The sequence below is a fragment of the Chelonoidis abingdonii genome, chromosome 13, assembly GCF_003597395.2.
Source record: "Chelonoidis abingdonii isolate Lonesome George chromosome 13, CheloAbing_2.0, whole genome shotgun sequence".
Classification (NCBI taxonomy): domain Eukaryota; kingdom Metazoa; phylum Chordata; order Testudines; family Testudinidae; genus Chelonoidis; species Chelonoidis abingdonii.
The window spans coordinates 18,897,724-18,922,237 of NC_133781.1; the positions used below are offsets into that span (position 1 = coordinate 18,897,724).

At 44.6% G+C, this 24,514-nt stretch overlaps 1 protein-coding gene across 4 annotated transcripts in view; it reads right to left on the reverse strand.

Moving 5' to 3' along the window:
* Positions 1 to 24,514, reverse strand: part of TMEM104 (transmembrane protein 104) — a 152,772-nt gene that overhangs the window by 20,933 nt on the left and 107,325 nt on the right. For 3 of the 4 annotated variants that reach the window (XM_032785078.2, XM_032785077.2, XM_075071806.1), the window contains exons 8-9: positions 23,721 to 23,829; positions 2,514 to 2,607 (exon numbers count right to left, since the gene is read on the reverse strand). In XM_032785078.2, coding sequence (XP_032640969.1) covers positions 2,514 to 2,607; positions 23,721 to 23,829 — 203 coding nt within the window. The remainder of the gene's footprint in view (positions 1 to 2,513; positions 2,608 to 23,720; positions 23,830 to 24,514) is intronic. The other variant, XM_075071807.1, reaches the window with a different exon arrangement.

A 24,514-nucleotide genomic window follows, 5' to 3' on the forward strand; every position in this document is an offset into this window, starting at 1 on the left:
TATGGCTCGGTGAAGAGGCGAGTGACATTTGATTATCACTCAGATCAGAAGGAGAGAGAGGAAACAACTTTCAAAGGCAAGGATGACACCGTTACAAACACAAGTAGAGACGACCTTCATATGCAGTTCTCTCTCTCTGCTGCCAAGAGTCATTCTTTCCGCTACTGTCATCTTAATCTTCAGTACACCTGGGGCAGTGCACACTGACGTCAGCCACTGCAGCTGGGAAATCCACAGGCTATCACTGAATGGGGGGAAAAGGGAGCAGTGTACGTCCTGCAGCAGACACATTGGAGGCCAATATTAACTGCTAAGGACAGAGAGTAGAGGTGGGCCAGCTGTGCAGAGAACTGGCTTCCCGGCAAGCGCAAGTTCATGCACTTGTCCATGGTCAGCCCATCTGAAAGGGGAGGTGAAGCGCAGACAGCACTTTCTGAAAGAGGAGAAGCAGATGTGTCCCCTTAACTGTGTAAAAGCCAATGCGGATCGGCCAGCCTGGTAGAGCTGCAGAGTTTGGCTCTGATGCTCAGGTTAGGTTCTAGAAACAGCATCATCATCACTCTGCTAGAACAGGCCAGGAAATGCAGTCACAGATCCTGGAGAGAGGGAGCAGTGCCTGGCCTTAGTATATCAGAAGGATACAATCAGCACACCAGGAAGCCCAAACCAAGCATAGGGGCTTAATCCTTCCTCAAGCTTTGTTTGCAGTTCCCTGTCTCCTACAAGCTCTGCAGTAGGAGCCTAACCCCAACCCAACCCAAGCACGTGGATTCATCCCCTCCCCAAGCTCTGTGGCAGAATCACCACCCCAAATCCAAGCCCTGCAGCAGGACTATTACTCTTTATTTACTGTATAAACCCACTTTCCTTTAAAGAATCTTCTTCTCTAATAAATCTATTACTCGCTGAATCCATTGCAATAAGTAGCCACTGAGGTACCACCGTGGCCATTAAACATTATCTGGGACAGACATCCCCTAATGGCCTGACATGGGAATCAATCAGGCTAAAGCATGAATTTCCCCTACACCTTTCCAAATACTACGCCTGTCAAGGAAAAAAAGCCTTTGGGCCAAGGCTAGGGAGAAACCAATGGCAGGCCAGCCAGATTGTCTCAGAGGCGAGAGACTTGACTGATGCATCTGCAGGAAGAGAGGAGACTGGGTGATTGGAAATGGGCCAGTGAGATGAGAAGGGATTATATTTTTTGCTACCTTTAATACCCCTTTAATGAGATAACCCCTTCTTCTGGGGAGCATGGGGCTTTCAAACCTTTCATGTGCTTAGGCAACAAAGGAGAGGCACTGACATTTGAGATTTTCACATCATATGGGGTCAGTGTTAGTTGTTTCAAACAGCTCAACATTTGAGGTTCTGCAGCTTAATCTTTCATCCACCATGGGAGCTTCATTTCCCTAAGCAACACGACTGATAAACCTCAGCTCATATATTCTCATCCAGCTCCCCTTGAGTACTGCTGGGAGTTTCAGATCAGGATCACAGGCTTTTGAACTTGGCTAACCAAAATTGGCCTTTACTGCCTACCGAGGTGATACTGATCAGGTGACAAAGTTCCACAGGCTGAACTAGGGAAAGTTGTTTTTCCTTCCTGACATGGGCTGATGATAGGTATCAGTTATCAAATCTGGGTCTGGAGTAGACTGAGAAACACTCAGAACTATAAGCCTGGGCAAAACACAGTGTGCAGGTATGCAACCTCTTCCTGAAATGTATGCACATGGCCCAGATTCACTGCAATTAAGTCCTTGGATGACTGAGAAGATTCAGGGTGGGTTCTGCATTAAAAGCATCAGTGCTCCAAAGAGTAAACTAAAGTAGTCACCTCCTGCCACAATGAACTCTGTCCTGATGGAATGGATTCATCCCACTTATTTCCAAGACCTGGATCCTGAAGAAATTGACCTGATATTCAGGAGGGTCCATTGGGAGAACCGCCACACCAAGCCACAAAATCCAATAGCCTTATTAATCTCTATATGCCATGCTCCACTGCCTTGACACTGGAAAATCCAAGTGTTGGTGTTCCAGCTGTGAGATGGACAGTCAACAGGGATAGTACTCTGATCACAAGAAGCAGAATTTCCACACACTCCTCCAAAAACAATCCATTTTAAGCTTCACTTTTAGGGAGATACCATAAAAGACCCCCAAGGGGCTTGGAGAAGAAGGCAGAGTGCCTATTGAAAACAGCTTGTTTATGTTACAAAGTTTCTGAGACAGCTTATGGTGCACCAATGGCAAGACACTTGGGATTCAGCACCATTTTAGCAAGTGTTCACTTATAAAACTCGTGTCTAAAATGAAGGTGACCCTGGCTCAAAAATAAAAATAAATAAAAAAAAAAAATCTATGGTTGACTCAGGTCTGAGAGGGCAGGATGTGTAGGCCATGACAGAGTTACTCCAACATCTATATACAATACCCGTGATTCAGTTTCCATCAGTAATGATAGGGGTGAAGACTTGCTAAAGATGAAAAGTTCACGGACTCACCGATCCATCTCATCAGGGATGTCATGATCTGCAGATACTTGGTCTTCTGGACATTGAAAAAGGTGAAAGGACCCAGTAGTAGAGTAAATGTTGCCTGGAAAGATTGAAAAACAAAACAGGAATCAGGCTAAAAATCAGAATTTTGCTAATAAGGCCAAAAATCAGCTTCTGTTTGACACCAAGATTTCTTCACTAGTCAGTTTTAAAGCTGGACTGGCTGAGACACAAGGAGGAGACAAACTAATTGCTTGATGTCAGATTATATGCCTCGGGCAGACAGAGTTCAGGATCCTCTTGGCTTCCTGATGTTTGCTATCACCGGTACAGCACACTGTTACTGACAAATTTTAGTGCAAGCTATCAGCATAACTATACAGGACATTAAATATTAAACCTCTTTGTCTGGGTACATGCTCAGTTTAGGTCTTGATAGCTGTAGCTGTGACCAGTCTGGTTGAATTAACATTGATGGGCCTGCCTTGAGGTGTGCTAGCCTGAAAAACAGTGGAACCTGCCAAGTGACTAGGGTGAACCAGCTCCAGCTAAACTAATCCCTGATGTGCTACATTTTCACTTTTACATTAACAACAGAAAGTGACATACGCAAACCAGACCCATGAACTGAAAAAACTCTGAAGATGAAGGGTCTCCCAGCGCCCTTGCTATTAAGGAACACTCCATGCAGAGTGGGAAACCAAAGCTACCACCAGCAAGTGCCCTTATTAGGCATCCAGCAATTTTAATCACAGCTAGCAGACAGACCGCAGAGGGGTCTCTAAAGGCTAAACTGGGGGACTCTGCAGTACCAGGATCTGCTGAATATCTTACAGCTTCCCATCGCACATCCATAGTCACTTGGCAGAAAAAGCCGGACTAATTGAAGAGACTTACATTTCCTTAGACATCACACTTCCCCCTACTTCTCCCCAGTGCAACAGAGACTAAACAAGTGACTGAGCTGTGATCTCTTATCCACCCTCAGTGGCACTGAGGGGGGCAGGGCGGGGAGGGAATGAGGTGCCGATTACCTGACAGACTAATTAGCCAAATCAGATAACAGGAAGCACTTTAAGAACACACACAGAATGTCAAGGGCTTGAAAGAGTTCTGAGCACCCACTGGGCGAAGCTAATGTTGGATCGAGAGAGAGAGAGAGAGAGAGAGAGAGAGAGGTTGCTTTTACTGAGAAGGTTGGGGGGAGGAGGAAGGGAATGATACAGGAGGGGAGCTTTGCACACCCTTTGTTTTTGTGGGAATGGAGAGTGTGATAGTCAATCAATCAAGCACTGACTCAGACTCTCATCACTATCATGTGCAAGCAGGAGGATACAGGACAAAGGTCCAGAAGATACCAGCACATGCTGTGTCCATTTGCTTGGCAACTAGTAAGATTCTTTAAAAATAAAACAGAGCAATAAATACTTAACCTTTATATAGCTTTGTTCATCCATACATCTCCTAGCACTTCACAAAGGAAGGTAGCACTCCATTTTACAGATGGGGGAAACTGAGTCACAAAGAGGCTATATGACTTACCCAAGGTCCCACAATGAACCCATGGAAGAGCTGGAACAGAACTCAAGTTATTTAAAGACAAGCACAACTCCAGGAAACTTTTCCAAACCCGTTCCAGAAAATACGTTATGCAATTGGAATAATTTCACAACACAAATATTGCCAGATGGCCAAAATAAACCCAGGGAGGGCACTGGGAGTCAGAACTTTGGGGTTTTATTCCCAGCTCAGTCAATGATTTGCTGTGACACCTGAGCAAACCACTCACCCTCTCTGTGCCTTGGTTTTCCTGTTTGCAAAATAGGAATGCCGACAGGTGTTTGGGTGAGGATTAAGGTTGAAGAAACGCTACAAGATCCTTTGGATGAGATCACCCAGGAAGCACAAAAGATATTTCAAATATAACTGACAAGTCTTAGACAGCAAAAAGAAATATCAAGAACTTTTCCATTCTAATACAATTGAATTAAAAGGGTTATAGAAATCAGATTTTTTCTTCTCTGCCCTTTTCCTTTGATCTCCTGTGTGTGTGTGTGTTATACTCCCTGAATTCCCTCCCTCCCCACCCCGCCAACAGCCTCCTTTCTACTGACTGCCCTTCGGTCCCAAAGCAGAATGCAGCTTCCAAGCGTCAGAAAGATGGGGATATCATCATCATCATCAAGGATACAGATGCAGCCCAATGCACATGTGGAGAATGCAGGTGAAAGACCTGGACTAGCACCAACGAAGCAGAAGCCAAATCTACTACCACTGAAATTACAGACCCATGCACAACTAGCTTCTCTTAGACACACACATTCAAACTGTTAACATAATCCCCCTTCAAGAGAGATGATTAGCTCATGCATCACTAAGAGCTGAAACAAAACGACAGACGAGGGATGGTGATAATTAAGGAACAAGTGTCCTCTGCAAATTAGAGTACACCAGAACCAACTGGCAAAACAGCACCTTCATCCAACACAAGGACAGAAAAAGGGCCCCTAGGTAACAAAGAAGGAGGGTTTGAGGTCCATCTCAGTCTCTGAGCACAACTGCAGTTTGGTGCTTAAGTAGAGGATGCAGGGCCTGATTGGTGTGTCCATCTCTAGACACACTTGTAAATTGAACCTGGAGAGGAAGCAGGTAACTGAATTTTGTAACAGTTGTGGGTAAAAATATAAAAAGTGCTTTTGGGGTTTTCCCCTCTAACTTCTGCACGGTTATAAATTCACCAGCTCCCAAGTAATCTTGATGTACTAAACCCATTGATCAACTTCAGAGAACAGCTTCAAACTCTCTCTCTCTCTCTCTCAAGGACTCTACTCCTCAACTTATTAGGAGTGAGATGAACACAACTCATGCCTGGAGGTATGGATTTCCCCCCACCCTTTTATAACAAACTATCCACTGCTCATCATAAAAGCCTGGTTTCAAGGAGTGAGGTGTGAGATGAATTCAAGAGCAGTCTAAATATTATATTACCTTCCCCATCCAACTCCCATCAATGAACCACATTGGGCTTCCAAGGATCAATAAGAATAAGGCAATGGCTTTGACTGAGATGAACCAAATTGCACAGATTTGGGCAGACCCTGTATATAGAGAAAACAGTGCTATGTGCTGAATTGTCTTTAAATGAGAAGCAGAGAGTAGTGGATGGGATTAAATAGCAAAAATCAACCCCCCAAGTTCAGTGAGATTTGAAACAGGACAGGTAATGGTCATCAGTTCCAAACCAGAAGCTCTTCCATTTAACCGGTAAAGGAGGATCAAGAGATCAGTTTTAGCCCAGTGACTGGGCCCATCCCGACTTGCTCAGAATTGGAGACCTGAAGAGACAGACCAGCCTTTTCAAAGATGTTTCAGATACAAGGCCTTGCAGCCAATTGGAAAGGTGTGTGTAGGAGAGGAGGAGATAAATATGAACATGTTGGCCAAGATTTTCAAAACTGGGTGTTTAAAAATAAGCTCTCCGCGCCACCCCGTCCCACCCCGCAAAATAAAGATTTAAGTACCTAAATAATACCATAATAAAAAAAAATGGCAGTCGTGTTTCTCTCAGGGTTGGGAGAAGTTAGCCATATTTTCATTCCAAGGATTTTTCAAATCATTGTGTCTTCCTCACAAGCTGCCAAGTTCACACTGATCCAGCTTCTCCTCCCCAAGAAGTTAATTAACTCCATAATTGCCATTATTGCTTTACCCTCTTCTTGAAGAAAAGGTGAGCCTAGACTGACATCTAGGACACAAGCCACCTCATTTGCCAATGACATTTTCTAGGCTCAGCTCTTTCTCTAAAGTGAGCTGTTTTCAGGGCCGTCTCCAGGCACCAGCTCAGCAAGCAGCTGCTTGGGGCAGCCAATGGTGAGAGGCAGCATGTCTGGGTCTTTGGCGGCAGGTCCCTTGGTCCCTCTCGGAGCGAAGGACCAGCCACTGAATTCTGAAGTGGTGGCGGTTGAGCTGCAGATCGTGATCGTGGATTTTTTTTTTTTGCTGCTTGGGGTGGCAAAAACCCTGGAGCTGACCATGGCTGTTTTACAAACCCTGACTCACTACATGCAACAGTCAACAAAGCTTAAGTCTGTATATCCTCATGGAATTCAAACGGCACTACTCGTTACACACCAAGGAAGAGCTCTTGCATTTTCTAGTTCAACTCCCCTGCTTTCTATCTTAGAAATATCTAAGGCCTCTATCACCCCAAGTTAGGGTGACCAGATGTCCCGATTTTATAGAGACAATTCTGATATTTAGGGCTTTTTTTTAAATATGGGCTCCTATTACTCCCCATTCCCATCCCGATTTTTCACACTTGCAGTCTGGTCACCCTATCCCGAATACTAAATTTTAGCAAAATAACCTGAGGCAGAAGGAACAGGCAAATCTTTAACTGAAGTGAATTATTGCACTCTGGTGGTTTACAATTACAGACAACGAATGGAGGCTCGTTCAGTTCAACCTGAACAAGGAAGAAGAGATGTCAGCCTTTTGGCTAAGGTGAAGTGCTGTGTCTAAGAGCTCGTACATCCCCTACGAGTGTGGGAGAAGGGAATCCTTAGCATACTCTTGCAAGGGATTGGCTCAATTATCGGAGGGGGTAATTCCCTAATCTCTGTCCTCGAACCCCTTCCGTCACAAAATAAAAAAATAAAAAAAAATATACCCGCGCCTGTTGCAGTCATGTAGGAAGTCATGCACAAAAAAATGAAAGCCTCTTCTCTTTGCAAAGTCCTGTTTGTGTTGAAGCCAGTATGACCCAGTACACAACTAGATGGCAACCCGTTTGTGTCTTTTACTGAAGATTATGTTTCCGGTCAGAGAAAATTAGAAGCTTGCTAGCACAGAACAGAAGACAACAGCTCGTCTCTCTGAATTATGCTGTGCCCTGATGGCCAGCGACCTCGATAGCTGAGTAGTTCTTGAAGTGTTAGGATGCCTCCTCCCTCCCCCTCCCCCACAGTTTTTTTTTTCTGTCTATAACATTGCCAAGGTTTGGGGGTTACAACAAACAGGAATCCAGCTGTCAGTGGCTTCCTAACCTTTCCCTCTGACAGCTCTTAATACTTCAAAATGAAAGACAGGCCTGTTGACTTGGAGCCTTCTTGCTGCAGGGACCAAGATGGGATTTGCTGCTGTTGTTAGAAAGATGCACAGCAACTGAAAAAGAAACACAGTATTTGTGTTGAAATTCGCATGCCAGGTAAGAAGTAGACAAGCCACTTCGGATAAGATGACACTTACAAAGAAAGATCACAAGAAGGAAAGGGAAAGTACTGAAGTGGTTATGTAAACCGGATGGCTGTAGTGCCTCAGTCAACATCCACTTGTGACGAACAGCTGAGATACTCCAAGAGAATGTTGCCAGGTATCAGACATATTGATCAAGAATCAAATCAGGACAGAAGGTGCCTTATGCCAGAGTCAGAGGGTTTTGCTGGCCAAACAGGCTCTTTACTGGATCTGGAGGAAGCGTACGTCGTCATTGCTCAAGTCCTCAGTGTTCAGAATAAGCAGACCACATTTGATTGAATTTGGCTCTTCTCTCACAGCTTTTTATAAAGCAATGGGTCTCAGGGACTAGAACTAGCACCACAGACTCTGCAAGTAAATGTCTGTGTGCTGAGAGTGTGAATGCATATGCCTGCCAAGGGACACTGATGAAAACAAGTTTCATTCACAACTGCCATTGGAACTTGCTTAGTTGCCTTCAAGATTTGATCTGCAGAAAAAGCATCCACAATGTTTAGCATTTACTGAGAATTAAACTAACCTGAATAACTACTGTACCTTTTTGATTCAGAGTGTGAAGGAACCCCAAATTCTGAGCAATGTTTGCTTAATATGAGAACTAACCCCACAACTCCAGCCCTCTAATACTCGACCCAAAGCAACAGCCAATTCCAAATCAAATCTTTGCTCTGAGGATCCTGGTTCTGACTGGTGGAAGAAGTGCGGACATCTCACATGCAAGGTTGTTCTCATGGTGATTTCACCCAGCATCTCCAATATTGGTGACTGCACATCACAAGTTCTGAGCAGCCCTTTTCTTCCCACTGAAAGGGGTAAGGGGATACCAATAAGCTTACTCTAAACATGGAGAAATCTGGCATTTACAAGCATAAGGACTTGAGATTTAGATCCACTGGATCACTCTCTTTGGTAAACTGCTTTGCCTCAGCTGGCAGGCTAAACTGGATGCTTTACAGATGCTGCAAGGCTATGGATATGGAACATTCCCACAGCAGAGCAGAAGTTAATGAAGCGACACCTCTGAGAGGAAAATGGTCCCTGTTAAGATTAGTTGTTTAGAAATAGAAGCAAAGAGTATCCTTGAACAGTAGAAAAAGCAGTCACTTTCTAGCTGGTGTCAAATGAATAGTAATTCTGATGCCAGTTCTGCCTAGGTGAGATGTCCCTGAGCTCCACAAGCTACACCAGCAGCCTAGGTGAATGCTGGAGGCGACGGAGACAAATGCACCATGGCTAAGAAGAGCCTGACAGCCAGCTGGCCTAGCAGAAACACCTGATGAGCTCTGTGACATCTGGCCTGCTCGGGAGCCATGGCCCTGCTCCACAAGCTGTGTAAGAGCCCCTACCTGCATCAGGTTCTCTCCTACAGATGACATTTAGAGAACAACAGGGGAAGAGGAGCTTGAGTTTTAACACTGATGACACAGGCAGAAATATGTGATTTCATCCCCTGATCTGGGGCCTGATCCAAAGACTATTGACGTCTACAGGGGGAGTCTTTCCACTGATTTCAGGGGGCTTTGGATCAGGCCTTTGGCAAATGTAAGGACTCTTCTGGAGCCAGTCCAAATGGTTTAAACCATACTTCTGCCTGAAAGAACTTACCAGGTTTTAGGCTCCCCCCAACATGGTGTTTGTTCATTGTCACTGAGGCTAAAACAGCCCAGAGCGTTTAGCCACTAAAAATGTTACCACTACTGACTTAAACACACCCATTTGCAGCCCAGATAACCACCACAACAGCACCACCACCTCCACTGTGGCACCCACCACCCTAATCCCCGCACCCTAGTAGCCTCAACCTGTCACACCACAGGCTGCAACGCTTATAAGGACCAATCTGTTACTGATTTCAAGAAGAGAGGCTTTGTGGGGCTTTCTTGCAGTTCCCAGTCTCAGACCTCATTCCAAGCCTCCTCTGCTATCCCCCCTCGTGACAGAGGACACACTCGTCCCTCCTGCGTGATCTCAGCTCTCCAGCTAAAGTGCCAGGTGGCACTTTACTTAGGGCTGCGTTCCAAGCTTCATCCGTCACCACCTATGGTAAGATATAATATACGAAAAAGGAGACTGATTGTTCAAACAAGGTTCCCTCCAGACCCTTTATAAAAGCTTAAAGATGAAAGATGGAGAGACAGAGCCCCCAGCGGCTGGCGTGTGGACCATGGCTGCTGCTGTGTTGACTGGCAGGAAGTTATCAAGAAGCAGGTAATTATTGACTCTCATTTAAATTGGTTAAAACAATAACCCAGCAGCAGAAATGGGATTGCTCGAAGAGGCTGAGAGGTTTTTAACCTCTTCTTCCCCCCTCCAGGCAGTAATGAAGTTCCATGGAACAACGCTGCCTCCATTAGACACTGCATGAGTAATACTTATGGATAAAGTGTAACTGGCCTCATTTCTACCCCCCAGAGTAAAGGAGAGCTACTTTGTCACAGACATCCGCTTCCAAAGCATTGCTGGTAATTAACATGCAGCTCTCAGGATACACCATGGGGGTTTTTACAGTCATAACTCATGGGAAACATATTGGCTGTACAAAGAGCAATCTTCACAGCTGGCATTCTCCTTTGATTCACAGGATCTACACAACATGGCTGGGGCAGAGGTTGAATATTCTTCTAGAGCCAGAGCTACAGCTGGTGAAAGCTGGGATAGCTGCACTGAAGTACGGGTAGCGATGCCTACAATGCCCACTGAGGACATTGCCCTTAGTGCCCTGAGGAATACGTAGAGCCAGTGGTGGCATTACTGCCTAATGGCTGGTCAGTGGCCTACGTTAAATGTATCTGCTTGTTTAAATCCAGTTCCAAATGGACAAGTGTCCACTCCACGAAAAACACTATCACAAGTCTTGACCTTATTGCGGGGGTCTCAGAGAGACTAAGGACTGAATGGACCAGAGCCTGAACCTCCCCTGTGGCCCCTAGATAAAGCCCCTCAACATCAAGACTGCAGCACATTGAAAGGGCAGCGTGGTGAAGTTGGCATGGTGCTGTCCTGGCTGTATCTTTGATGTGGATGAAGAGAGGGCTGTCAGAATCCTGAGCAAGCACATTTCAGTGAGCGCTAAGTTCACTTACCCTCCCCCCACCAAAGAGACCCAACATCCCCTCCCCAACCAACCACTCAATTCCCTCCTCTCCTAAATTAAACAATCCAAACACGGCAAAGTGTTTTCAAAAAGTCATTCTATGCAGTCCCTGGCGCACACAGCCAGGATTGGAGCCAGCAGCAAGCTTGCATTCTCTGGTGTAAATATGCTTCCATAGTCATTTTTCATGAGCAAGAGAAAGATGGAGACCAGCAATCTCCCGAGGTGACTGCCATCTAATTCTCCATCGATGGGGTATTTATGGTACAATCACCTGCAATGTCTTGTAGTCACTTTAGCACCTCCTTGACCCCTGATGTCCCCTACTCTGCATCTTATTGCATCCGAATGGAGTGGGAGGGGAGCAAAGAAGCTGATGGCAGGAGAGCAGTTTGAAAGTGGAATGTCGGGTGCATGATACATGGCAGCCACGCAGAGCGAAGTTGCAGAGCTGTGCCCGACTGTGCCCTCCACAGGCTGACCTCAAAATGGAGCCGAAATAGAACAGGAGCCTTCCTGACACGGAGTAGCCTTGAGGATTTTTTGCAACATTAGTGAGCAGGGCTATAAACAGATTAATGAGCTTCATCTAATAAAGTGTGAGAGCACAGCCATTACTACCCCCCCTCCCCCGACAGACACTGCCCTACATCTATGCAGATAGTGGAGTATTGGCTGCTAACTCTATCTTTCTATTTAATATACCCTCCACCCAGGTCAGACAGCTTTAAGGTGGAAGAAACAGATATGCAGCGTGGCATATAGGCATGGAAGACCCACAAGCATGCATCTCCATGACCTTCTCAGGGTTAGGAGGTCCCTGGGGATCTGCCTTCATTAACTCTTCCCGCATAGCACTTCATCATCTTTGTCTCCTATTTTCCTTCTCCTCACTTGCACTAAATTCTCAGTAAGGTTTAACATACTCTGACCCCTGAAATGAAAACCTTCAGGCAATAAGGGAGTCTCATCCCGATTCACTGTTTGGTGGGTCATGGGGCAACTGCCTGGAGGCACATTAAAGATGCCCCACGCATTGTAATTATAACTCCTGCTTTTACGCCGCAGTGCTAGGGGCTACCTGTGGTGTTGGCTCATTCTGCGCCTTCTTCTTCCCCTACTTTGTCTAGTGCACACTACTCAGTCTGGTGTAATAAACCCTCTGGATCACTTCAGGGATCACTTCTGCCCAGAAAGGTGACATCGATCACAGTTTGCTACAGGACAAATCTGGCCAGTCTTGTGTTATCTGTATTTATGGTAGCGCCTATAATTCTGTCATCAGTACCTGCTGGTTTGGTCTAAAGATCACAGTTTTGGTCAAGATAACATCAAATATTTCACCCAAACAAAAGCAACAGCTCACAGGATCATAGAACTGTATGGCTAGAAGGGACCTTGAGAGTCATCCAGCCCCAGCACTGAGGCAAGCCACAACCATCTTCAGAGCACCTCCCTGAACAGCGCTCCCAAGGGGCTGAATAGACCGACACTACCCTGCTCAAAGTCACTGTCCCAGTCTCCTCTCATCGCGATGCTCACAGAGCGGCACTACCTTGCAATCTTATAGCAAGTTTGCCCTGGGGCTGATTACCCTTTCTGCCAATTCGTTAATGAAACTTTCGGAGAAGGAAGAAGAAAATATTGAAGTCACTGTCCTACTCAATGGAAATGCTTGTATGTAATTAGCCAGGCCAATAAAGTCGCTGTTTTGTTTAGCAGTAAGATCTGTTATTTTATTTTTAAAAACAGTGGAAAAGTATTAGAAAATCTGCTGTTTAGGAAGTCTCGTACCGACCCACTCCATGGACAGCTTAGCCGACAAACCAGGTCTCTTCCAACTTCAGTTTCTATGATGCTGTCACTACAATATGAAACTAAACCCTTAATATAGCAAGAGCACTTAGAACTTATGTTCCATAAATGATTCAAAGAGAGACAGACCAGTGGAGTGTCTTGAAACAGGCTGGCCTGAGAAGAGTCTTAAAGGCTATTTTGAAACCTTTCCGATTTCTGCAGCTCATGACTAGAAATCAGTTCTGACATCTGCCCAGTTCAAGAGAGACAGGTCTCCAACATCAAGAGAGAAGAGTGTCATGTTTGGTGTCTTGCTGCCTGATCAAGCTCTGTTCCAACATAGGGTTTTATTTAGAGAAGGATCTGTCCTCCCTCTGGCCTCTTGCAGGCACAGTGCTTACTGAGTACATCTACACTGCACACAGAGGTGGGATTGTAGCTCAGGTAGCATTATTTATATTACTGTAGCCCCTAAGAGACCTAGTCATGGACTAGGGGCCCCATTGTGCTAGACACTATACAAATGCAAAATAAAAGAAGGTTGCACCATCAGCTGCAGTGTAGACATACCCTAGGAGGTGAGATTTCCACAGAGTTAAGGGAAGTGCTTGGAGAGGAAGAAGGGTGATCCCCAAAGCCATTTTCTAACTCTCCTTGTTCAAGACAGCTGCTCACTAGCCAAAACCTCCTACAAATCTTAAACCCATTGTTTATTGTTATGGATGCTATGACACGGGTAATCAAATCTCAGGCTTCAGAATATAAAATGGCTGCTATAGGTGGTCAGGAAGGAGTCTGCCTTCCTTCCCACAATACAACATGGCACAACTGGCCATCTGTTTTATGGGAATCAAAAGTATTGACCTTCATCTGAAAAATCTGCCACTCTTGGAGGCAAGAGACTAGACTTGGAGCAGTGCGGTTATCCCATCTGGCAAAGCCTAGATTCCTGACAGAGACTCCAAAAGAAAATATCCTCAAATGGGCCAGTCTGAGCTTCCAAAGCAAGCCAGGAGCAGACTGAAGGCAGTCACACTGCAATTCAAGTTGCCTAAAACCAATGACATCCTACACTAATCATACCAGCCAGACCACTTCCTGTTTGGGTTGGGCAGCCTTTGGCCAGCGACCATAGCACACATGCCCGGGAAAGGATCAGGCAACCATATGTAGGATACAGTCTGATGCCTTCACTCTCTGCACAGCCCTTGCTAGTTGGCTGGAGGTGGCTGAGGGAAGGACTCATTATTAAGGCCCTTTGTTAGGAGCGCTCCGGAAAAGCTCAGTGTCAGGATGAGTGACAGTGTAATCCAGGCCTCATTTAAGAAGAAAAACCACTTCTCATTGTGAAGCGAACAGACAGCTCTTTGCAAAAAAAAAAAACAAAAAAAAAACACTCCAGTCCCCTGCACTATCGATTTATCTGTAATAAGAGACAAGCTAATCCTTTAAAGCCAGTCACTTCAATCCACGTCCTTGCAGTTTCTTGGAGTTCTTCCACTATGTACCAAAGGATCAGTCTCCTTCCCTGAGTCCTGGCATCAGGGTACATTCGCTTTCCATCTGATACTTCCCTTGTCCTAAGGGAAGGGAGGCTGCAAAGGAAGCTAGCAAATCCAATACCAAAAGCAGAACTTTAGCGCTAGGGATACTGACATGACAAGTCTACATCCTGCTTGCAAAATGCTGCACAGATCTCTGCCACTGCATGAGCCAAACCAATTAAAAACAAAGCCCCATTCACAGAGGCTAGGCATGAACCAGGTTTTTTTTGGTTGGGAAACATTGAGGGGAAAAAGCCTTGTGAAACTGCCAGGTTATCTGTCAAAGACGCATGATGAGCAGACAATAAACTGCGACAGAAACAGAAATTAATGACAAGATGGAGGGAAGAATGGCCAAGAAAGGAGGGGCGAATTCAACCTTATTAGCTCCATGACAAAAAGCGGAGAATAGCTTTCATTTCCCAGACGCCATTCATTTTGGCGGAACTCGGCTCCCAGTTTTTGCAGCAGCTTCAGGGCAAACTGACCTCACTCTTTAAAAAGTTGATGAGATGGAGACAGGAAAGAGACCCAGAAATTAGCCCCTTGGACTGGGTTTTTAGTCAAACAGTGCTGCATTATCAAGGCATCTGTCGCAAAAGTTAGGGAAGCACTGATTAGTTACAAAGCAGGACTTCAATCCTTTTGTTTCTCACATACCCACGTGCGCTGCAGTATTCCAGAAGACGACGATGCTGCAGCATTCTGGATCACTAATGTAGGTTCTTCCTGACTTCCAGTACTGTAACTGCCCACAGGAGTAATAACTGCCATTCTTTTACACTGACAGTCATTTGTTTTTATTTCCACATTCATTTTGCAATAAAAAGCACTGGAGTGTTTGTAGTAAGGAACAACATGCTCGAGCGTTGGCAAGAGAATCTTGCTAGGACACATCCCTTTGGAGAAAACAGCACAAGAGGAGGCTACAGCAATGGCTCTATACTGCCATAGCAGCCCTGCTGCAAGCTGTAGTGGTTTGGCCTGTTACTACAGAACACTGCTGTATGAGTGATCTAGGTGATTGTTATAAGCAAACAGGCATGGTGGCTTCACATCAGCACAATAAACTTCCCCCAGTTTTCCTCATGATCCCTCTGTGCAGGTTTAGGCTCAGCACACCCAGCAGTGAATTCATACCCCCTTGGCAGCAGTGCTGCTTTCAGGTGATGACGTAGGACAGGGTCAGCAACCTTTCAGAAGTGCTGTGCCGAGTCTTCATTTATTCATTCTAATTTAAGGTTTTGCGTGCCAGTAATAATTTTAACATTTTTAGCAGGTCTCTTTCTATAAGTATTGTGACAGACCCAGGCCAGTAGGGTACAGGAGTCTGGTAGAGGGCAAATATACTGGTCACTGGATGAGTAGTTTTCTGTTCCCTGAGTGACAAGAGCAGAGGCTGCACTAGAGTAATCAGGAACCTGCTAGAACCAATTAAGGCAGACAGGTTGATTAGAACACCTGCAGCCAATCAAGGCAGGCTAATCAGGGCACCTGGGTTTAAAAAGGAGCTCACTCCAGTCAGCCGAGGGGGAACCAGAGGAGAGGCAGTGCGTGTGAAGAGCCGAGAGCAAAAGGTGCAAGGAGCTGAGAGTGAGAGGGTGTGCTGCTGGAGGACTAAGGAGTACAAGCGTTATCAGACTCCAGGAGGAAGGTCCTGTGGTGAGGATAAAGAAGGTGTTTGGAGGAGGCCATGGGGAAGTAGCCCAGGGAGTTGTAGCTGTCATGCAGCTGTTACAGGAGGCACTATAGACAGCTGCAATCCACAGGGCCCTGGGCTGGAACCCGGAGTAGAGGGCGGACCCAGGTTCCCCGCAAACCTCCCCACTCCTGATCAGACACAGGAGAAGCTGACCGAGACTGTGGGGAAGATCACTGAGGTGAGCAAATCTACCAATAAGCGCAGGACCCACCAAGGTAGAAAAGGAATTTTGTCACAGTATATAATATATAACTAAACTATTGTTTTATGTAAAGTAAATAACATTTTTAAAAATGTTTAAGAAGCTTCATTTAAAATTAATTTAAAACACAGAGCCCCCCGGACCAGTGGCCAGGACCCAGGCAGTGTGAGTGCCACTGAAAATCAGCTCGCATGCCGCCTTCGGCGCACGTGCCATAGGTTGCCTACCCCTGACGTAGAAGGTCAATCCTTCCTCCCACGGACACTTGTTCCTCACTTGCTGACTCTGAAAGTCTCTAGGCCACTCTTAGCACTGAGACCCACAAGAATAGATACCCGAGACAGCAGCTCTGATCCACTGATTGCTGGATGTGACTTCTGTGGGGCACAGTGGTGGAAGGTGGCAGAATACAGGGAAAGTGTTCTCAGCTGCAGAAGGGAACGCTCAGAACAAGAGCGTGTCCCACCTCAGAAGATGTACTCAGCTCAAAGCACCAACTCTCAACTCAAGGACTGTTCCCAATACCAATGGACTTGGGGAGAAGAGTTAGATCAGCTGCTCATGCTGGGACATCATTGCTACGAATCCCTTACATCATATAAAGCCAGTGAGACGTGTTTTGGGGGATACCTCCACCAATGGTGGATACCCCTGCTCCCTCCCCCATCTACAAGACTCAAATTTTTATGTGCACCTGCCTTGAATTTTTGCATGCTACTGAACAGCTGACACGCTCCACCATATAACTGGCTGCACTTCAGCTCCACTGGGTGGTGAAGTGATCCTTTATATATAGTTTGTAAGGCAATTTGAGATCCTTTCGGCTCAAAAGGGTTTGTGCTAAGTGTAAGCTCTTGAGAGCCAACTGGGCTGCAGATTTGAAAACCTCTCTGGAAAGGCTTTATCCACCCGGGGTTGTATTCAGCAGAGGGGCCATTTGGGTTAAATAGTGGTAATGGCCACTCCAGTTGGCACTAGCATGTGAGGAGAGCAGGCTGTGGACTCAGGTGCTCACATATGGAAGAGTTTTGGCTTAATGGGGGATGCCCTTCAGTAAAACCCTCTAAACAGCGAGGCTACATGTTTTTCTTAACAGTAGAATCTATAGAAAGCAGGGTATGCAAGGGCTCCAGCCCTACAGGGGGGTGAATGAGGGCACACGAATTAACAGAGACATGGTTCTACAGTGAGAAATCAAAGGCACCTCTATGCCCAGATGAGAGTGACAGGTTCCCAAATGCAGCCTTATACTCACAGAGACAGACGTGAGGTTACAGTCAGAGCTGTGGGGGGAATACCAAGGTGGCAGCTCTAGAGTCGGAGAAGGGGGAACAGGGAGATGAAGAAACAAGAGAAAAAAAGCCCTACAGATTGCAATCAAAGAGAACCCAAGCAGGAAGTGCCATGCTGAGACAGAAGAAGAGGGGAAAATGCATCTACATAAAATGTACTAATTCAGCTTTAGCCCTTTCAGGTTAAATGCAGCATCTAACGAGAAGATCTTTGTTCCCCTTGATTATCTCCCCACCTTTCTGCACCAGATTCCCTCAGTTTCAGACAGATCCTGCTCTGGTTGCTCATTGTAATCAGAACGTCAGGCTGGGGTGACATTGTCCCTTCCTGAAGAGAGATGGTGAGTGCTTAAGAGCCTGCTCATTTGATTCACCGCACAAGCATGTTTCCAACTGAGATAATCTCCATTAAACCATCTGTGCTCCCATCTTCACTCGACCTGCACCCGCTGGGCTGCCTGCGATACTGCAGCATCTGTGAACCTGTAAAAGTGGATGCCATGTACCTTTCCCAATAAGCCAAAACCAGCACATCCTCCCATGGAACAGATATACCTGATAGCCTTAAACACTGCAACGCCAGGCTAGGGAGAGGAGCTTTTGCAGTGCCTTCCTCCAAAATGGCATTTGCTTCCCCCACTTGGGAGTTTCAGTCTGTTATGGGAAGACACTGGGCTCCTGAGTTACCAGGAAGGGAGGTCTGATGGAAGAGAGGAAGCAAAAGCATTTCCATCCGCCCCAGTGCAGAACTGAGCCAACGTTTGCCACGGTCATGTTCGATCAGACTCTCCAGATGGCTGGCGAGTCCCACGATTTAACCCCTTATTTCTTCTACGAGTACTAAATCAGCCAATTTTTCTCTAGCAGCAAAATCATTATTTCACCACATCACTAAGGAAGGGTAACATCAGGACTGTAACAGGAAATAGGTACAAGTCCAATGCAGAGAGGGTTAAACCTTAAATCCACTGTCCCTTTGTCCAGTCCACACAGAAGACATTTGGCTGGCCTTAAGGGAAGTGTTATAAAAGGAATTGCAGCAGGGCTCCATGACCCTAAATCTGTAGGCTAACTGCACTATGAAACACGCACAACAGCAGAGACTTAGATCTTACCTCCCTTTATAGCTCACTCCAGGCTGCCCTTAAAAATGGGCATAAAACAGCCAAATGACCCAGAAGTCACTCTAGCTGCGGAGGACGCCACTGCGATGAGACTGACTGATTTGAAAGGAAGAGCAAAAAAGTTACCAATTTCCTTTAACTGCAATCAACATTTGCCATCTACAGGACATGCAGCCTGTGCCTCCCTTACTAGCCGATTCACCCCGCATGCTGCACCAAGCGTACTCATGCCGTGCTTTTCATAATCCCAGCTTCCAAACCCAAGGAGGCAAATGCAAGCATCAAGTAACAGGACAGGAAGGAGGGAGTACAACTGAGTAAAAGCACCATTTTCCTTGACCTGTTTCTATCACAAGCCACCCGTATTTTGGGACGCAATTTACGACCAACACCACTCAGTTTATGCAGGATGAAGGGTACTGTGGGCTCAGCAGGCTACGTGTTGTCCCTGAAGCCACACATACGTGTGCTAGACTCTGTAGCAGTAATAAAAATGCTGCACAGGCACAAAAATCTTCAGAGAGGGACATAATCAGTCTAAACAGTCTCATTACATACATGGTGCTCAACATCCACTTCCAAAAAGCAGGAATGGAGCCCTTTTCCAGAGGAGTTTTTGGACATCAAATCAATAAATAGGATTTTATGTCAATCATTCTCTCCTCCCTTTCCCCAGACTAAAGATTGGGTGCTTGAAACAGTGATTACTGCAATTGAGAAAAAAGGGAAGGGAAAAAAAACAGAGTCCTTGGGGCAGAGGCAGGACTGACCTTCTGCTGACAGGTGGCATTTGAGGTGAAAAAGGCCCAATTGGTATGATTCTTGCAGTTGCCACAAATTCTGCAGGAAACATTAACTTGACCATTTAGTCGTAAAAAAAATGGAAGTAAAAACGTTGCCAGTAATTTGCTGGCTGCGTACACACAGGAAGTGGTGGGAGCTAAGGGGGATTCATTCTAACTGACGGTAGGGAGCAGAGTGCTGGCTACGGTGGTAACTTGGCTGGACTGTGCTGACCTGCTTAGACTCCCTCAGAGCTGAGCCTGCAGTTCAGCCATGGGGAACAGCCAGGAAAGATCGGAAAACTAGAGACAAGAGCTCAGGGGACAGTCTGATGCTCGCAAAGAACAGTGCTGGTTTCTTTGGAGGACAGTGTGACTTTCCTTCTAAGTTCTTGTGCTGTCTTTTTCCTCCTTCCCATTCCAGGATTTAGTATGAGGAAAAGCTCCTTGGTTTTAGCTGGCTGATTCAGTACCCATTCACAAGTGGGAGAGTTAGGACTCCAGAACAAAAGGGCCCTGGCTTCTAGCGACATTTCTCATGCTAGGGAGGAGAAGGTCCCATTTGTTTATGTTCTTGAGAGGTTTATCCCCCTTCTCCACTTCTAAATGGCTTGTTTCCCCCTTTGCACAACCAGGCTCTGGCTATCCTGCTGATCCTAGAGGATCCACTTCTGTACACAAACTTGACAGTTTAAGGTGATAGTTATTCCATGCTGAATGTAAAGTGTTGTGGTAGACACAGACACATATTCTGAATTAGGAAACCTCTTTACCAGCTTTTGATCTCTGCAGTATAAAGCATTTCACGTGACAGCTGATGTCAAGTTTTAATTTTGTACTACATACAATATTCCAATTAAGCTTGGGAAAAAAACCCAACACTTCAGAAAATAGTCATCTCAAAGCACCATCATGTTTTGAGAAGAAAAAGCTTGATTGCACTACAACTTACTCCTGTGGAAAAAGAAGTGACGACAGAGTTTGAAATAATGCAACAAGAGACAAGAACAGCAGCCCTTTTTCATTTGATGGAAGCGCGTGCATCTGAGAATGTGTCACTCAGTACTCTGGTCTACCCAACTCTACCTTACTGTTTGACCACAAAGCCTACTCTCCTATAGCACAAATTTCAGACTGTTTATGCTACTTCCTTGAAGATTGTTGTGGTTTTGAACAAGTTATCCTTTCATCCCTGGAGTTTTTCAAAGTGAAATTCCAACAAAGCAGGGTGGATAAAAATCAATGATTTAAAATAAATAAATAAATCCTTTTTTTTTTAAATTAAGTCAGATTTTTTTGATAAAATGCTTTTTGAGGAAAAAATCTAAAGATAGTTTTAATTAAGATACAGTATAGCTCAAAGATATCTCATCATGGAATAGAGATTATAAATTCTAATTCTATAGTATGAGACAGCATATTCACGTAATGTTTAAGAAAAGTTTTGTAAATGAGTTCCAATAGTTCATGGATTAGGGATCCAATCTTGTGGGGTTCCACAGGCTTTCGTATAGATTTAGGTTAATCCTTCTATCTACTCAATTGAACTCAGTGCTCAGTCTAAAATATACCATCAGAGATGCTTAGTTTTGCAGATCTCAAACTGTGGATGTGTGCATCCAGAGGTAACATGCTTGTTAACAGCAAAAATGTTATTAAAAAATAAATACATAGAGCTGAGAAATAACAGACCTCAACTCTACTGTCCCTCTGCAAATTTGTGTACATGAGTCAATCCCTTACTGCTCTCTAAAAGTGCAAATTTTCAAAAAGTTCAATGAATAGAAGATTTTTGGGGGCGGAATAGATCTGGACAAAGAAGTTGGAGATAAATGTGAGAAGCGAGGGACATATGCTTTTTTGTTAAAATATTATATGTTTGCTGTTGAAGAAAAAATCCAGAATATTTAACGTTGTTGTTTTAGTTAAATAAAACAATTAAGATGTGTGTCTGGTGATGTTCTCCTCCTAATACAGCATGGCAAGAAAATCTTCCAAATATTAATGATTTAACCTGTTGAATTGAAGATAGTTCACCTCCCGATGACTTCATAAATATCTGTTTCAATTACCTTTGGTAAATGAAATAACCAAATAATCATTAATTTTCTGATATAGCTGTAAAATGAATCTGAAGTTTTCAGAATAAATCACTGTTTAAAAATGTATAGTGTGTACCTTCTGAAAATGAAACCTACATCTACCTCTGAGTTGTGAAGAATATGTATTAAGATTATAACAACCAACAAGTTTTAATGTAGGAGACTTTTATGTAGAAAACTATGATTAAATCGAGTCTTCCTGACTAGTGATTTAAATCAATTTGCTTTAAATCAAATCCACCCTGCAACAAAGCTAAAAACCGAGAAGAAAACCTTGTGTTCCATCAGGTCTGTACTGAAGCATTTCTAGCTCCTTACAAAGTAACATCTGATTGTCACTGGACTGTTAAAATGCACATTGCTATAATTTAATGATACCCTGTAAAATTTGCCACTTTGCAACACGAAGGAGAGACACCTTTTTTCCCTGGACAAATATAACGCAGACATACCCATTGGTCACCTGTTGTCTACAAGTTATAACAGAACAGTGAAAAAGATTCACCAGCACTAAAGGCAGTTTAATTTTTAAACTCCCTTCAGAGGTGTGCCATATGAAGAATAGCTCTCCTGACCTTGACAACGACACCACCACTTTTTGCAGTGACTCTCAATGTGCTTCACAGACAGCTAAGTGTCAACACTCTTGGAGCTTTGTTAACATTGCCCTCCTTTTACAGAGGGGTAAATGAAGACAGAGGTTAGGTGACTAGCTCAAGGTCAAGCAGCAATTGAACTGCAGAGCTGGGAATAGGAGTCCTGATTTGTCCTCTTTGACATACAATGTTGCCAATATGCTTATCTAGCGGAAAATGGTAGAGATATTAGTGAAGATGTTACTGAGCTCAGAGGTTGCACTGCCAGTTTGGAGCTTTTCTGTATGTTCAGCCCATCGCCGGAGCAATTCCACTGATTACCTAACCATATCACACAGCACTGTTCCCAGTGAAGGGAGGTGGAGAAAAGCATTGAAACCTTTTTCTTGATTACTCAATAGACAAAGGGTTAATTACTGCCACACACGTTAGAGGATAAACTAACCTTCAAACCTGAACAAAGACAAGCATGGGGAATAAAGTTCATGAAAGTTGCCCACTCAGACAGCAGCAAGTAAGGTTGTTTGTTTAGGTTTTTTAAATTTTCAATTATCTTTATGAGTTATAGGTGTAATATCTGGGAGATGCAGTTAGTAATTAATGCATTTCTGCCTTTCCTGACGGGTTCCTTCTGTTCAGTCAGTTATTGAAATTCAGAGCGAAAATCCTCAATCATGTAGGTTTTCAAAGAAATAGGCCAAGATGCAATTTAATAAAGCAATAATATTTCTTTTAAATAATTAACCAGGCTGTGACATTTACTAATATTTCTGAGATCTAGTTCCTGTTCCAGTGTTATTACTGCAACAGTGAGGAGGGCTCAGGCATGTGATCCAGCCGCCACACTCTCCTTACGATGGCAACTGAAAGTATTGCTTATCTTCACTCCTGCCCCTGGGTTTACCTGCTGGCACTGATGATCTGATGCATTCTTCTTCTAATTCTTTCCACTCCGCTTGCTATTTAAACCCGCAGCTAAAGTTCCAACAGGTCTGAGATTCAGGCTGCTTTTGCTTTCAAAGCTATTAAAGCTCTTCATCTCCTTCTCCCCACTTCTCACCCCAAACAATGGTTTCTGTCTTCGTGTGTAACTCCCACTCACACAAAGAGTTTGATTCTGCCATGCAGCAGAGCCACAACATTTTGATACTGAATCCTAAGCTAGCCAGCCATGCTACTGAAATGGTACATAGAAGAAACAGAACAATGCCTGGTGACATGTTCCCCTTCAAAAAGCAGAAGTTTGTATAAAACTACAATATTTCACACACACAAGTTGTTTAATATAGGAACAGATCTAACACTCATATACAGCTTTGCATTCAAAAGGATCCTAATACACACAGTAAACTTTAAGACGCTGTATATAAAGTCAGAATCACTTCACCAAGCACTGAAGTGCAGCCACTTCTGAGTTGCAACACAACCCCTGTTTAAACAGTACTGAGATAGACAGCATGCAGGTCAGAAAGTGAAGAATACTGCATAATAAAGAGAATGCAGGGGAAATTTCGCTTAGCACAATGTAGTCAGCCAAACTATAATGTAGTCAGGAGATCAAGCCAGCAGTGAGAGCATTCAGCAAAATCAGACAGGGCTGAAGTCAGAATTCCTGACCGTGGCTGTTCATCTGAACACATTATCCCATAGAAACCTGCGTACAACATTTCAAACCAAATCGGATATAGGGACCACACCAATCATCCAGTTCTGAGCACTCACCAGATAGACTCTGTAAGCATCAATCCGCCTGATTGGCCCCCAGCACTTGTCTGTATCATTATACTTTGTGACATCTTCAACACCGCAGGAGTGATTGCCAGTTATGCTGCTGAGAATGGGGTGGTGGGGAGAAGGAAACAAAAAAAAAAACAACAACAGTAATTAACATCCCTCTGAATACACTAATTGCGTCTTCCTCTCCCCTCCAGTCAAAGAGAATGCGGCATGGTAGAGACACAGACATGCAGAGATTTTTCCCCTGATCTTGCTGCTCTATCATAGGCCCAGGAAACATAAATCACTCAATTATATAACCATATATAACTGCAAAGAGCCCAAGAATCTATTTAAAAATGCAGGTGATGGGACTAGATGGTTAAAGTTACTAATAGTGGGATACAGAGACTTGCACCTCTAGAACTCTATTTCAATTTGAGCCCAGAGTGAACTTGAACAAATATTCTTCTCTGACGGTTATTGTTGGTTATGAGGAAGGAACTGGTCTCAGTCTAATTCTTAATGGACACCTAACCATATCACAAAAGGACTCTGCTGTCAGCCTAGCTGGCCATCTCAACCAAGTAAGTTCTTGGCCTGTAAGGATCACACCTGGGCACGGTCCTTCAATAACAAGCAAACACATGGGTGGGGTCAGTGCAGTTCATATTGCTGCAGCCAGTGCTGCATTAACCACGTGGGTAAACAGGACTTAGATTCAGTCAGGTCAAGGGACTCTTCAGCCAATTAATGCCAGCTTAGCTGTCTCCAGTAAAGGAGGTGTCCAACCTCACTAC